Source organism: Dreissena polymorpha, chromosome 12 (assembly GCF_020536995.1).
Source record: "Dreissena polymorpha isolate Duluth1 chromosome 12, UMN_Dpol_1.0, whole genome shotgun sequence".
Classification (NCBI taxonomy): Eukaryota; Metazoa; Mollusca; class Bivalvia; order Myida; family Dreissenidae; genus Dreissena; species Dreissena polymorpha.
Genome location: NC_068366.1, coordinates 43,292,868 through 43,305,146, shown reverse-complemented (window position 1 = coordinate 43,305,146; position 12,279 = coordinate 43,292,868). Strand labels below are relative to the sequence as shown.

The window sequence follows — 12,279 nt, the reverse complement described above, 5'->3', positions numbered from 1 at the left end:
ACACAGTATAATTTACACGCCTTTGTGTCGAAACCGGATTTATCTTGATTACAAAACAGACGGAGTATGTATGCGTGGATTACGTTGGATTTTAATGCCTCGTGCCAACGGTAATTCAGTCTTAATTTTGTTTCAACGTTGGACATGATTATTCGTTAGGATTTTACATTCGTCAATCGGTCCACTGACAAAAATATGCGAAATTAATGCCTGGCGAATAATAAAGGTTTCCCAGTATTTTATGACAGGTGGCACATTTCCCAACAATATTATGGTTGAATTTACATGCCGTTGTATTTATTATTATTGGTGCATCAAAATAAATACATATGTTTCAATAATTAATTTGACATTGGACAACGAACACAATTTTTCTTTTGTGTTTTATGGCTTCATCAACAATATGTTAAGATATATTTAATGGGATAAACTGTGAGCATTTAACTGCAGTTTCAAGGTTATACTAAAGTGAATTAAATATGAAGTAAGAGTGTTGCGCGCACTTTGATTGAAAATACGACACCCAAAACTGTAGTTAACAATTTAATAAAATGTACTGTAAAAAGCATGCATAATATTATGGTGAAAACCTTGTTCTGTTTTAAACACGAGGAGCGCCGCATGTTTAATGTTCCCTGTCACAATCGTCGGACATTCTCTCGTTTTTACTTCGACAAATGTCTTTAACCGCTCTTCATCTATGTCATGCTTACTTTCCCATTTGACTATGATAAATTTGCCACGTGTTGTTTCACCTGAAAAAGTGTTTTGGAAAAGTAAAATGTGTTACTCTTTATTTTCAATAACTCAGTTTCATCTCTGTTTTATCATAGTTGTTTGCATTAGATGTAAAGTGAAAGTATATTTAATATAAAAAATGTGTAACCGTTTGAAAACACATTTGTCTCTGAAATGTCATTCAAATATTGTTAAATTTTCATTTTGGAAGAACAAAATCGCGCATGTTAAAATATGCTGAATTTGTTAAATAACAGCCTTGGTTTGCAAAAAGATAAGGAAGATATATTTTAACATATTGTTTTCGTAAATGATTTGAAGTAACCCGAAAACTTAAAAATGCCTTTTGAGCTTTTAATCTCTGTGTGTCTGAGTCTAGAATTATGCTAAGTGGAATTATAAAATGTTTTAAAACAAAATCAAAGACATCTTCAACGTTTTTTTTCCTATAAAGCTGTCTCTTCCCTTTAAAAACCTTGTCAATATTGTCAATATTGATTTATTCACACTGTGCGGATTGTGAAGCATAGCACAATCAGTTTGTTTTATATCAACAAATATCGGAAAACGATACATATTCAGTATCTTAATATTGAAAAGCCTTTCTTCCCCTTTATTTTCAAACGTCTCAGTATTGTCATTAGGTTTTTATTCATAAGTTGTTGATTGAGGAACAGTGCCAAAATTAATACATTTTCGAAAAAAATATATCAACATATTTCGGAAAAGATACAGTAAATTTATATTTAACATGATAACTTGAATATGTTATTCGGTATAAAACTGACGTTGAGATTGCTGACAGCAACACATTCGTATTACAAAGTTAAAAATGGAAGCATATTGAGATTTTACCCAATGTGAACAATCAATACTGATGAGCATATAAGCCACTAATGTTAACAAATAGGAAATAAATCAGGCAAAATATAAACTGACAAAAAAGTAAATTCTAAATTTTCTGAATATGTTTTTTCCCCCTTAAAATGCGTCATGTGAATATATACATATATACTATATTCAAATATTGGAATAGATGCCTTTTTAAGTCTACACACGATTTTTCTTTCTATAAACAAAGAAAATATGATATTTTGCTTCCGACGAATTGATTGCTAATAAAGGTGCGTAACAAGGTTCAATTAAATAACTAATTAAACTATTCATGAATTAAATGGCCTTTTAACGTTTTGGTAAATTGACAAAATTAAACAAACTTGTTTCGGATTCGCAAATGTTCGTTGTAGTTTTGATATTTGTGAGGAAACAGTAATACTGAACATTCCCCATGCTCTAAAATATCCATAATTTGCATATTTGACGATTTAAAAACCTGACAATTATAAAGCGTTGCAACGCGAAAAAATTGAATAATTTGGAGGATCCGTTTTTGTCGTTAAATTTGTGATACTACGAGGATTGCTTATATACAGTATACAATTCATCACTCATTGTATCAGCACGAATGGCAGAGTGGTTACATTAATCAACATAAAGCATTTAATGACAAACTTCAATACATGCCAAAATCTGTGAAAAGGCCCCTTTAAGTTATCAAAAACTAACTGGAGTCAAATGTCATAAGGTGTTCATAACGCAGTTGAGATAATAGACGTAGGTTTACCGGTCGATAAGTAAATCGATAAGTAGGTAAATAAGTAGATTGATTACATGGTCTCCGTCTGTCAGTTATTCATAAATAGTATACGCCCGTACTTGTCAAAGTGAATTATAATTGTGTGCTGTATAATATTTGGTATTGCTAATATTAAGATGAAGGTATATGACGACAAAAAGGTTGAATAGCACTATAGATCATGCAACTTATACTTTAGATTTGATCACACCCAACGTTAACCCGTCTGCGCATTAGTCATAGTTATTTTATAGTAAGTTTTAAAACGTATTAATGAATTAGATTCTTTAGTTAACACATTTTTAAATGTTTTGAATTGTTAATATAATCAACAACAACAACAACAACAACAACAACATTTATTTCGGCAATTAAGCTACAAATAAGCTTCTAGCCTACAATTAGATAAAGCAAATGGTAATTCTTCAGGTAAAGATTGCTGTGATTGTTAGTTGAATACAGAGGAAGAAAGATATTAGTATTACAGGTCAAAGATCGTGAATGCAATGTTAATGCTTGATGGTCATTAAATATTTATTTAGAAATCGCTTTTTGGTATATTGAGAAAACTATTTAGAATATATAAATATTACAATAGTGCATGCTTTTGGCATAATGAGAAAACTATTTTTACTATCGATATAGTAAAACCAATATTTCACATATACAATGTAGTATTAATGGTACCAATATTTCACATATACAGCATAGTATAAATGGTACATGTTATCGATGAAAAATGTTGACTAATGTACATATATATACATTAACATAGTAAAACTAGTATTTCACATACACTCTCAACAAATAAAATGATGTATGTTATCGATGCGAAAAGTTGAATAATGTACATATATACAGACAATTAGTTAAGTCAATTAGTAATTCAATTTTCATTGACGTTTGAAGCAATGATGATTATTTTTTTTTTGTCAGAAAGTTACATGCTTACGAGTTCTTCTCTTAGTCTACTTGCATCGTAAATATATTTTGCAATTTGAAGAAGTTCACATTTATTTGTAGTTGACATGAGCGATTTAAATTTGGTTAATGTTGGCCATCTACAGTAATATGATTTGAAGTATTTTCTTCTTAGATGTGAGTATAGTGGGCATGTTAACATGAAGTGATATTCGTTTTCTATTAAATTTGTACAACATATTTTGCATTTTCGTTCTGCTCTCTCTATATTATAGTAACGTCCTTGTTCAATTTCTAGATTATGCGATGATAGTCTGAATTTACTTAGTGCTATTCTATATTTATTTTGTTTGATTATGTGCAAATACGGTTCAAATTCAAATTTGGTTTTAAAAATACAATATGTGCTAAGTCTGCCAGATTGATTAATGTTACTTAACCAATTTTGTTTAAATTGATCTAATATTCTAATGTTTATGCTCTCTAATGATATAGTAATACGTTCTTGATTAATCCATAAATTTGTTAACCCTAATTGTTCTAACATTTCTTTTATTTGTGACGCCCAATTGTTTTTGTTATAGTTGATTCCGTTGTCGGCGTCGTTTTTCAATAGGAGATAAACTTGTTTTATAATACTATTTTCATTTAAATTTAAGATTTTTATCCAATATCGGAACATAATAATTTTTCTGTGTTCATGCATCGGGATCCTACCTAGTTCTCCGTATAATCCTACAAGATTGGTTGATGTTTTTACACACAATAATTTGCGTAAAAATTTTGAATGTATTAGTTCTATGTCTTTTGCCATATGATTACCCCAAACTTCAGCAGAATAATTGAGAATTGGGGATATTAATACATCAAATAATTTGAGTTTCTCTTTTAATTTAAATTCATATTGATTGAACACGGAAAATAATGTATGCATAGCTTTTGATGCGTGTTCTGAGATGTTCTTTTGAGTTCTGTTCCAGTTTCCGTTTTTAAAGAAATTGACCCCTAAGTATTTAAAGGAATTGACAATTTCGAGCTTTTCGTTGTTTAAGAAGAAATCTATATTCGTATATCTGGTGCTTCTTTCAAATATCATGATTTTTGTTTTTAAGGTGTTTATCTTTAATTTCCATGTATTGCAGTATATCTCAATGTCCTTTAGCATAGATTGTAACGCGGCGGGTGAAGTCGCAAATAAAACTTGATCGTCTGCATAGAGTATTAGAAATAACTTTATTTCATTGATGGAAAATACATTGTCGATATTCGAATTGATATTGTTTAATATATCGTTCACGAACATCATAAACAGTAGCGATGAGCCGCAGTCACCTTGTTTTACTCCTTGGTGTGAGTATAGGATATCCGATAGCTCATTATTGTTTTTCACTACAGATCTGTGGAATACATCGCTTTAATAGCATTAATAATTTTCGTGCTTATATTTTGTGAAGTGAGTTTTTGCCATAAGAATGGAAGATTGATTTTATCGTAGCATTTTTCATAATCGATAAAGGCACTATATAATTTATGTCCACTATGAATGACTTTTGCTATTATAGCATGTAATAGGAAAATGCAGTCAGTAGTGCTTTTTCCTTTTTGGTAACCAAACTGATTTTTAATTATAGTTTCGTTTTTTTCTGTCCATTTTGTAAGTCGGTTGAAAATAATTTGCGAATATATCTTGGCAAGAATGTTGTTTAATGTTATACCTCTATAGTTTTTAGCTGAATTCGAGTCACCCCCTTTAAATATAGGTACAATGTAACCTAGTCCCCAGCTTTCTGGATACTCGGCGTTGTTGAACAATTTGTTATAAAGTGTGTAGAGGTACGGAGATATGATATCAAATGCGTTTTTTATAAGTTCTGCTGATATTTCATCTGGTCCACACGCTTTGTTGTTTTGTTGTTTAAACACTGCTTGATGTATTTCATTTAAGGTTATTTCGCAGTCTAAATCTGCATCGTTAATTAATGTATTTTCTGCATTTTCGTTATTAAAATTTTCATTTGTGGGTTGCGTTTCCCCTAATAGATTATTGAAATGTTCAAATAGGTCCGTTATCTGCAGATTGTTTTTCTTTTTCTTTTTATTTGTGTAGCTTTGTTTAACTGTCTTCCAAAATTTTCTAGGCTGGGATTTAGCAATATTTTCGAGTTTTTTGCCTTGGTTGATTTTATAAAGATATTTGGCTCTATTTCTAATTTTATTATACATAGTTCTCCGTTGTGAAAAATGAATTCTGTTTTCGTCTGATTTACAACGGTTGAATACATTTCGTGCATTATTGAATTCGCGTTTCGATTCATGACACTCTTTGTTAAACCACGGTGGTTTTTGCTGTGTACTGCGATTATGTGAATTCAGATTACCCCCTTTAAACGATTTACTAAAAACTCGCGTTGCTTGCTCATGCATGAAGTTCGTGAGCAGATTTACCTGATCGACCGTACCCATGCTATTTAAATCACGAAGTTTATGTAAATTTGCATTTAATGATTCTCGATAGACGTGAATTAAATCTTGGTTAAATATTAATTTCGTTTCCGTTACATTTTTCGCATTATTATCTTGAACAGTATCTAATATGCGATTTTTAAATTTTAATGACAAATACAATGCAGCATGATCTGAAAAGTTATTCCAATTTAGAATTTTAAAGTCATTGAAAATATGAGTATGTTCTATATTAATAAGTAAGTAGTCTGTGACGCTGAGACCTCGTGTTGATAAGAAAGTATATTGTCCCGTTTTATCGTTTTTAAATCGTCCGTTCGCTATAATGTGACCTGTAGATTTGCATAGTGAAATCAATTTTTGTCCGTAGTTATCTATAATGCGATCAGCGTTAAGGCGAACGTTTAGATTGTCAACATTTTTGTTATCCTGCACGTGGTCTCCCGTCACATTTAAGTATATATCATTGCTAATAATATCTGATAAATTTCCAGTCCTAGCATTGAAATCACCAACAATACATGTGGCCCCAAGTGGCCCATAATGTTCTACACCTTTTTCGATTTCCTCGAAAAAATCGAAGTCATGGCCTATTAACACTTTCGAGGTAACTGGTGGAATATAACATAAACAAATGAATACATCTTGGTCGGTAGTTAATATTTCACTGCTTATCTTTATCCATATTATGCCATTTTTATTGTGTTCAATAACTGATATTTTATTATTTAGTTTTTTATGAAAATAAACGCTAAGGCCGCCGCTATAACGACCTTTCTTTGTTCCGTGACTTTTGTTTCCGAAAAGATGGAAACAGATGTATTCATTTATTTCTAGCTTAACATTCAGTTTTGAGTGTGTCCATGTTTCAGAGAGTAAAATCAAGTCATGTTCTGCAATAAAGTTTAAAAAATCTTCCTCATTAATTTTTCTTACTAGTCCATTCACGTTCCAAACGAGAGTTCTTAGTTCCTCCTTTTGGTCCTAGCATGTAACTTCACGGAATTGGTCGCTGCTGTTGTTGCGCACCATAAGTCGGGAGCCAGCCCACTTGACTTACTTCCCGGCTGATTTTTCCCGATTGAATACGTCGTTCAGTTGCCGCCGCTTGTTTAGGACTGCCTTGGTTTGCTGAATGCCTATGCCAAGGCCTGCATTCCTTAGGACGTCGTATTTCGATGTTGCCGTTGTTCTGACCAGTTCTCGTTGTGAATAGTAGTGAAACTTGGCAACGATGGGTCTCGATTTTCCATGTGTAGGTTTTCCGAGTCTGTGAGCACGATCCAGAACGATATCGTCTGTTAACTGCAGACGCTCTGATATAACTTGTATGACTTTTTGTTGGCAATTTTCCTGTTCTGATTCACTGAGGCCATAAAATAACAGGTTTTCGCGCATGCTTCTGCTTTCTAAATCGTTCGTTTTTGCCTCTAATTCGTCCGTTTTGGTTTTAATGTCTGATAAAGCGGTTTTGATGTCTGAGTACTGATTAGTGATCACTTTTATTTCAGAACTGGTTTCCTTTATTTTATTTTTGGTGTCTTCAATTTCGCTACTGGCGAATTGCACTGCGTTTTCGAAGTCGGACATTTTCACGTCTTTTGCTTTAGAATCATTTTCTAATTTTTCAACGCGCGCATTTATTTTGTCAACAAGCTTCTCGAGTTTGTCTAATTTTGAAACAGATAGCTTGATGCTTTTTATATCTTGCATTATTTCCGCTGCCCATGGTGGTGGTGTCGTTGGTGGTGGTGGTGGTGGTGGTGAAGGCAAGTAGTATTGGTTCTCAGTACGGACCTGGTTTGAGACGTTTGTGGGAATAGGAATAATCAAATGCAGTTTCAAAGCGTAATCCAGACCCAATTCAACTCTTGAACAGGTTCATGCATTTAAAAAGAAACGCGAGCTTTGTCTGTGATCAGGTAATGGGAAAAAGAACATACCATTTCAGATAACTGAACTATTGGCCTTAAACCTATATAAGATTATTGATTCTGATTATAGGTTGACCTAAAAACAGCGTACTATTGCGACTTTTATGTTTAAATTGGACACATTTGTATACGCTTAGTGATTTAAGCGCATGTGGTGGACGGAAACATCAATTACAAAGTACACATAATTATTTAGATTTAACTATAACGCGTACATAGCTGAATACAATATATACAATAGTTAAGACATATACAATAAATAAAATGCATGATCTCTTACCTAACATCTTTTTCTTGATTATTTCACTGTATAAAGGCCTAATGTCACTAGCACCTGACTACCATCCAAATATTAAATGCCATGCCTATGTACGACGTGCCTATTTAGATACGATAAGTGTGTTTTATATGGTTCTTATAAAGCTCCGCGTCGGCTCGATACATAGGCGCTTTGTTAATAACCAATCATAATCTACCAGGAAGTGTAATTAATGGGTCGAAAGTTTGTATCGATCGATACTCGATCAGATAGACAACATAATGCTTTAATAGCATATGCTATTTAAGAACGCAGTAGCTAGTCATGATACACAAGATATGATTCTTAAAACATAAAATGATAGCACAATTTGGATCACTCACGAAACACTATCAATGGGGGAAATCACGTGGTCAGAATTGAGAAAACATGGCCGCCGATGCCTCGCTTAGATTAAAAAATTGTGTGTTCAAACAGGTACATCTTCCTTATTACTTACTTTTTTTTTATTCGGATAACTCCTATCATATGGCCTGCTGGAAGCGATTTCATAGAGTATCAACCGTTTCCCTCTGGTTGGTCGGAGTGTGGAGATTACTCATGGAATATTTTGCGATTTCTAGAACCGTCAATTGCTGTTGTACACGCACTAACAATAATATCACTGTTTTCACAATAATTAGCACTGTTTAAGTACCAGTTGTGCAGGTGGACGCATTGAAACTTACAAAAAAGGATACATCGATTGCTAATGGCGTTATTTTCAAGGTAAAGTTGAGTTTCGATTGGTTTTAACGATTGCTGTTGAGCACGCACATGGCTGTTGTACACGGACAACTTCTAGAACAACTGTTGTTGAGCACGCACATGTCAAGGAATACCGTTTTCTCCGCTAATACCTGTAGCGATACATATCTTATGTATCCGGCAAAACACACATTTTGGTTGAAAATTGCCGTGTTTTTTTCCCCATAAACTGCAAAACAAAACGAAACACACAAAACGACACTCATGTATGCTAAGCATATACTCAACACATATAATTATGAAATAGATTTTCCTTGATTCTCCAAGTACCAACACTTTTCCAATAAAATAGTTCAGTATTAAAACTATCAACATATTTATAACTGTTTTCACAGAGTCAGAAGCTCAGGAAAAGTACAAAACTGCTCAAATAGGCACCAAACAGTATTGAAAGGGCCTTCGGGGTTTGGAAGCGAACCTTTCATGTCCTTCATGGTGAGGTATGTAAGGACATTGTTTATATTATTAATGATTAAATTTATTTAAGATTATAAAATAAAATGTATTTAATCAACAAAGATTGTTAATCGAAATTGACATCATCATATATTTCTAGGCATATCAAGTCTAAGAGTTGGAAAAAAGTTATAAATAACTTAACGTTATTTTTGCATGCTATAGACACACTTCAGTTCTTAAATTCAACTTACTTATAGACGGAAAATATGCTGAATATTCTAAATATTAATAAATGTAACTGATTTTGACATATTGAACAAGTCAATGTAACAGCAGTATACACAACTTTCTCGTATTACTGTAAAGTACTGATACATTACTGAATGCCAGCTAAAACAATTAAAACATGTTTAGATATGTTTTTGTGTATCTGTTAGAGCTCATAAGAAATACATAAGATATTAGTAAATTGTTACACTCGGGAAAAAAGTAGCTGTTACTGTTTACTCTCAATCAAGCATTGGGGACAAATTTGACAACATTTTTAACAATGACTTTTGATGTAACATTATTTTTCAATGTTATTCCTCCAATTTCTGTTTATAACAGATTAGAATGAAGCCTGCCAATGTTAGCCGCATCATCATTGCCTGTGCTGTTCTTCATAATCTGCGGTTGATGTGGGGGAATCAGCAGTGGATCCGGAGCTTTTAGAAGAGGTTGCCAAGTGAGATATGTTTCAGGCTGTATCGGATGGGAGAAGAGTTAGAGATACCATTGTCGCAAATTACTTTACTTAGGAAATTAACAGATTAAATATAAATGTTTTCATTATATTTGTGCTTGTATATCTCGGAGTCATACACTGATAGTTTGGTTCCTTGTTTGTTTATATGGGTTTAACAGCATTGGAACAACCATTCAAAACAAAATATATTATTCCAATGCCTATATAATATTTTTGAAACAATGTTTAGGTAATAACCTCATTTGTACTCACTCATCTTTGGAATTTTTTAAATGAGAATATCAGTCTGTACTGTGATTCTTTCGTAGAACTTTTCATGTTTGTGCCAAGCTGTTCTGTTTGGCATAGTACACCATCTGCATCTCACTCAGTGACCTGTATATGTTTAAATATTTTTGTTTTTCTTGGTTTACTCTATTAACTACTTACACAAATGATAAGCATTGTTCTGAATGATTTTGATTATTGAGAGCCATCAGCTATTTTATTATGGTTATTGTTAAACAATGATCTGATTCTATTGGTTCAGTATGTCCGTTTCATTGTTAGCAAATAATTTCAATTTAAAGAATATGACATTGTCATTATATAGTTTAAAGTTGAATTTTTAACTTATATAAATGAAACAAGGTCCAAGATTAGTTATATACATACATATATACATACTTAGTCTGAGGCTCTATCTTGTTACTGTTGCAACTTGGGTGTTCATCTGTATCTGCTGATGCACATCTTGCCTGATCTCTGATGAACATACATTATAGAACACAGTTATAGATCTATTATGTTAAGATATTATTTGTTCCATTGAGTCAACTTTGTTAAAGCAAGAGATATTTTGAAGTTTTTATTTGTTTATACATGCGGTACAGTAGAGATATAATCTTGGAAACTGATTCTTACACTGTTAAAATCGTCAATAATCGCAGTTTAGTCTAAACATAATAAAATCTTGGGCAAAATACCACTTTTGCCCCCCGCCAGAGGGTTGGATATGCACACGGAATGAGCCCATTGTGTTCATTCAGTATGTATTCACACCTCTGGCGGGAGGCTTAAGTGTTATATTGCCAAATCTTGACAAATTAATGAACAGTCAAACCAATACAATTTTCTGATTGTTACCACAATAACAGCTCGATCAGATAATGGCTTAAGACTGTATGACAGACTTGTTTAACAACGGTAATTTCAAACATAACTTTTTAACCATTTGTTTCGTAGATTAAATAATTGTACCCCACTCTTGATTTTCCCAACGATGGCAGCTTCCAAGTCCATAATAATCCATCTTGCTATTTTGACAATAAATGTCGTGTCCAAACCATATTTGATACGTATTAAACGTTATTCTATGTCTGGTATGGCTAATTTGCAGTACTTATTCATAATTTAATAGCATTTTTAGCAAAGTTCTACAGAAATACTTACCTGCGGTCACGCTGGCCTAAACTTTATATTGCCACTGTAATGAAGTTATAGGATCAAAGCTTATTGATGATTGTTGTTGTAAACTAGTTACCTTGTAAATTGAAATGTGTCTGAGTTGGTGTCTGTAGCTAAAAGGTTTCATGTCCGCTTCGAGGTTATATGTACAGTCTGTCCTCTATCCGGCTCATGTAAAACGAGTACTGAAAAGAGACCAATGCAAGACTATCATTTCAATAAAAAATATTCTTAATAATACTAACTTGGGACGAAAAAAATGCTACTAATCATCAAATGTGTTAAGTATATTCACTCGAAATAAATATGCTTTGGGCAAAAATACTTGATAAATTGATCTCTGAAAGCGTAAAACACAGCACACAATCTGTAGGAAATAAAATACATTTTCAAGTTGTTAAAATTCATGCCCAATTCCAAATCATATTCATCCTTAATGTTCTGGTCACAAACTGTATAGTAATAGGGTAAAATGTAATCCTGTCTTTATAAAGTTTATATGTATTTGTCCCTTTAGCATGAAAAATTGTTCTGAATATCATAAACTGATTTATTCAAGCAAAAAACAGCAATCCAAAACAAATATAAATAAAACTCTCTGGAGGAAAAGCAACATTTTCAAATACTCGCAAGCCATTACAAAAGGCAACTACACCGAAAGAGGCTAGCTATAAAATTCCTATTGAAAATAAAAAATTTGATGATCCACATTGCCAATTTCGTATACGAATTAACATTTTCAGTGCGTTTGCATAAGATATGTATCGCTACATGTATCAGAACATGCCAATGTTGTCCGTGTACAACAGCCATGTGCGTGCTCAACAGCAATCGTTAAAACCAATCGAAACTCAATTTTACCTTGAAAATAACGCCATTAGCAATCGATGTATCCATTTTTTGTAAGTTTCAATGCGTCCACATGCAC

General features: G+C 32.7%; 1 protein-coding gene and 1 long non-coding RNA gene across 7 annotated transcripts in view; one reads left to right on the top strand and one right to left on the bottom strand.

The window, feature by feature from the left end:
- The window catches only part of LOC127853234 (epidermal growth factor receptor kinase substrate 8-like protein 2), a 49,826-nt gene extending 41,678 nt beyond the window's left edge, over positions 1-8,148 (bottom strand). For 2 of the 6 annotated variants that reach the window (XM_052387555.1, XM_052387556.1), the window contains exons 1-3: positions 7,973-8,147; positions 6,695-7,555; positions 591-755 (exon numbers count right to left, since the gene is read on the bottom strand). In XM_052387555.1, the coding sequence (XP_052243515.1) occupies positions 591-755; positions 6,695-6,749 (220 nt within the window). In that variant the 5' untranslated portion in view covers positions 6,750-7,555; positions 7,973-8,147. Of the gene's footprint in view, positions 1-590; positions 756-6,694; positions 7,556-7,972 lie in introns of all 6 variants that reach the window. The other 4 variants (XM_052387560.1, XM_052387559.1, XM_052387561.1 and 1 more) reach the window with 4 other exon arrangements.
- A 200-nt stretch (positions 8,149-8,348) lies between these two features.
- LOC127853250 (uncharacterized) lies at positions 8,349-11,628 on the top strand. The gene is made up of 3 exons (XR_008036541.1): positions 8,349-8,428; positions 9,094-9,198; positions 9,767-11,628. It is a non-coding gene; the product is annotated as an uncharacterized LOC127853250 (long non-coding RNA).
- The last annotated feature ends 651 nt before the right edge of the window (positions 11,629-12,279 follow it).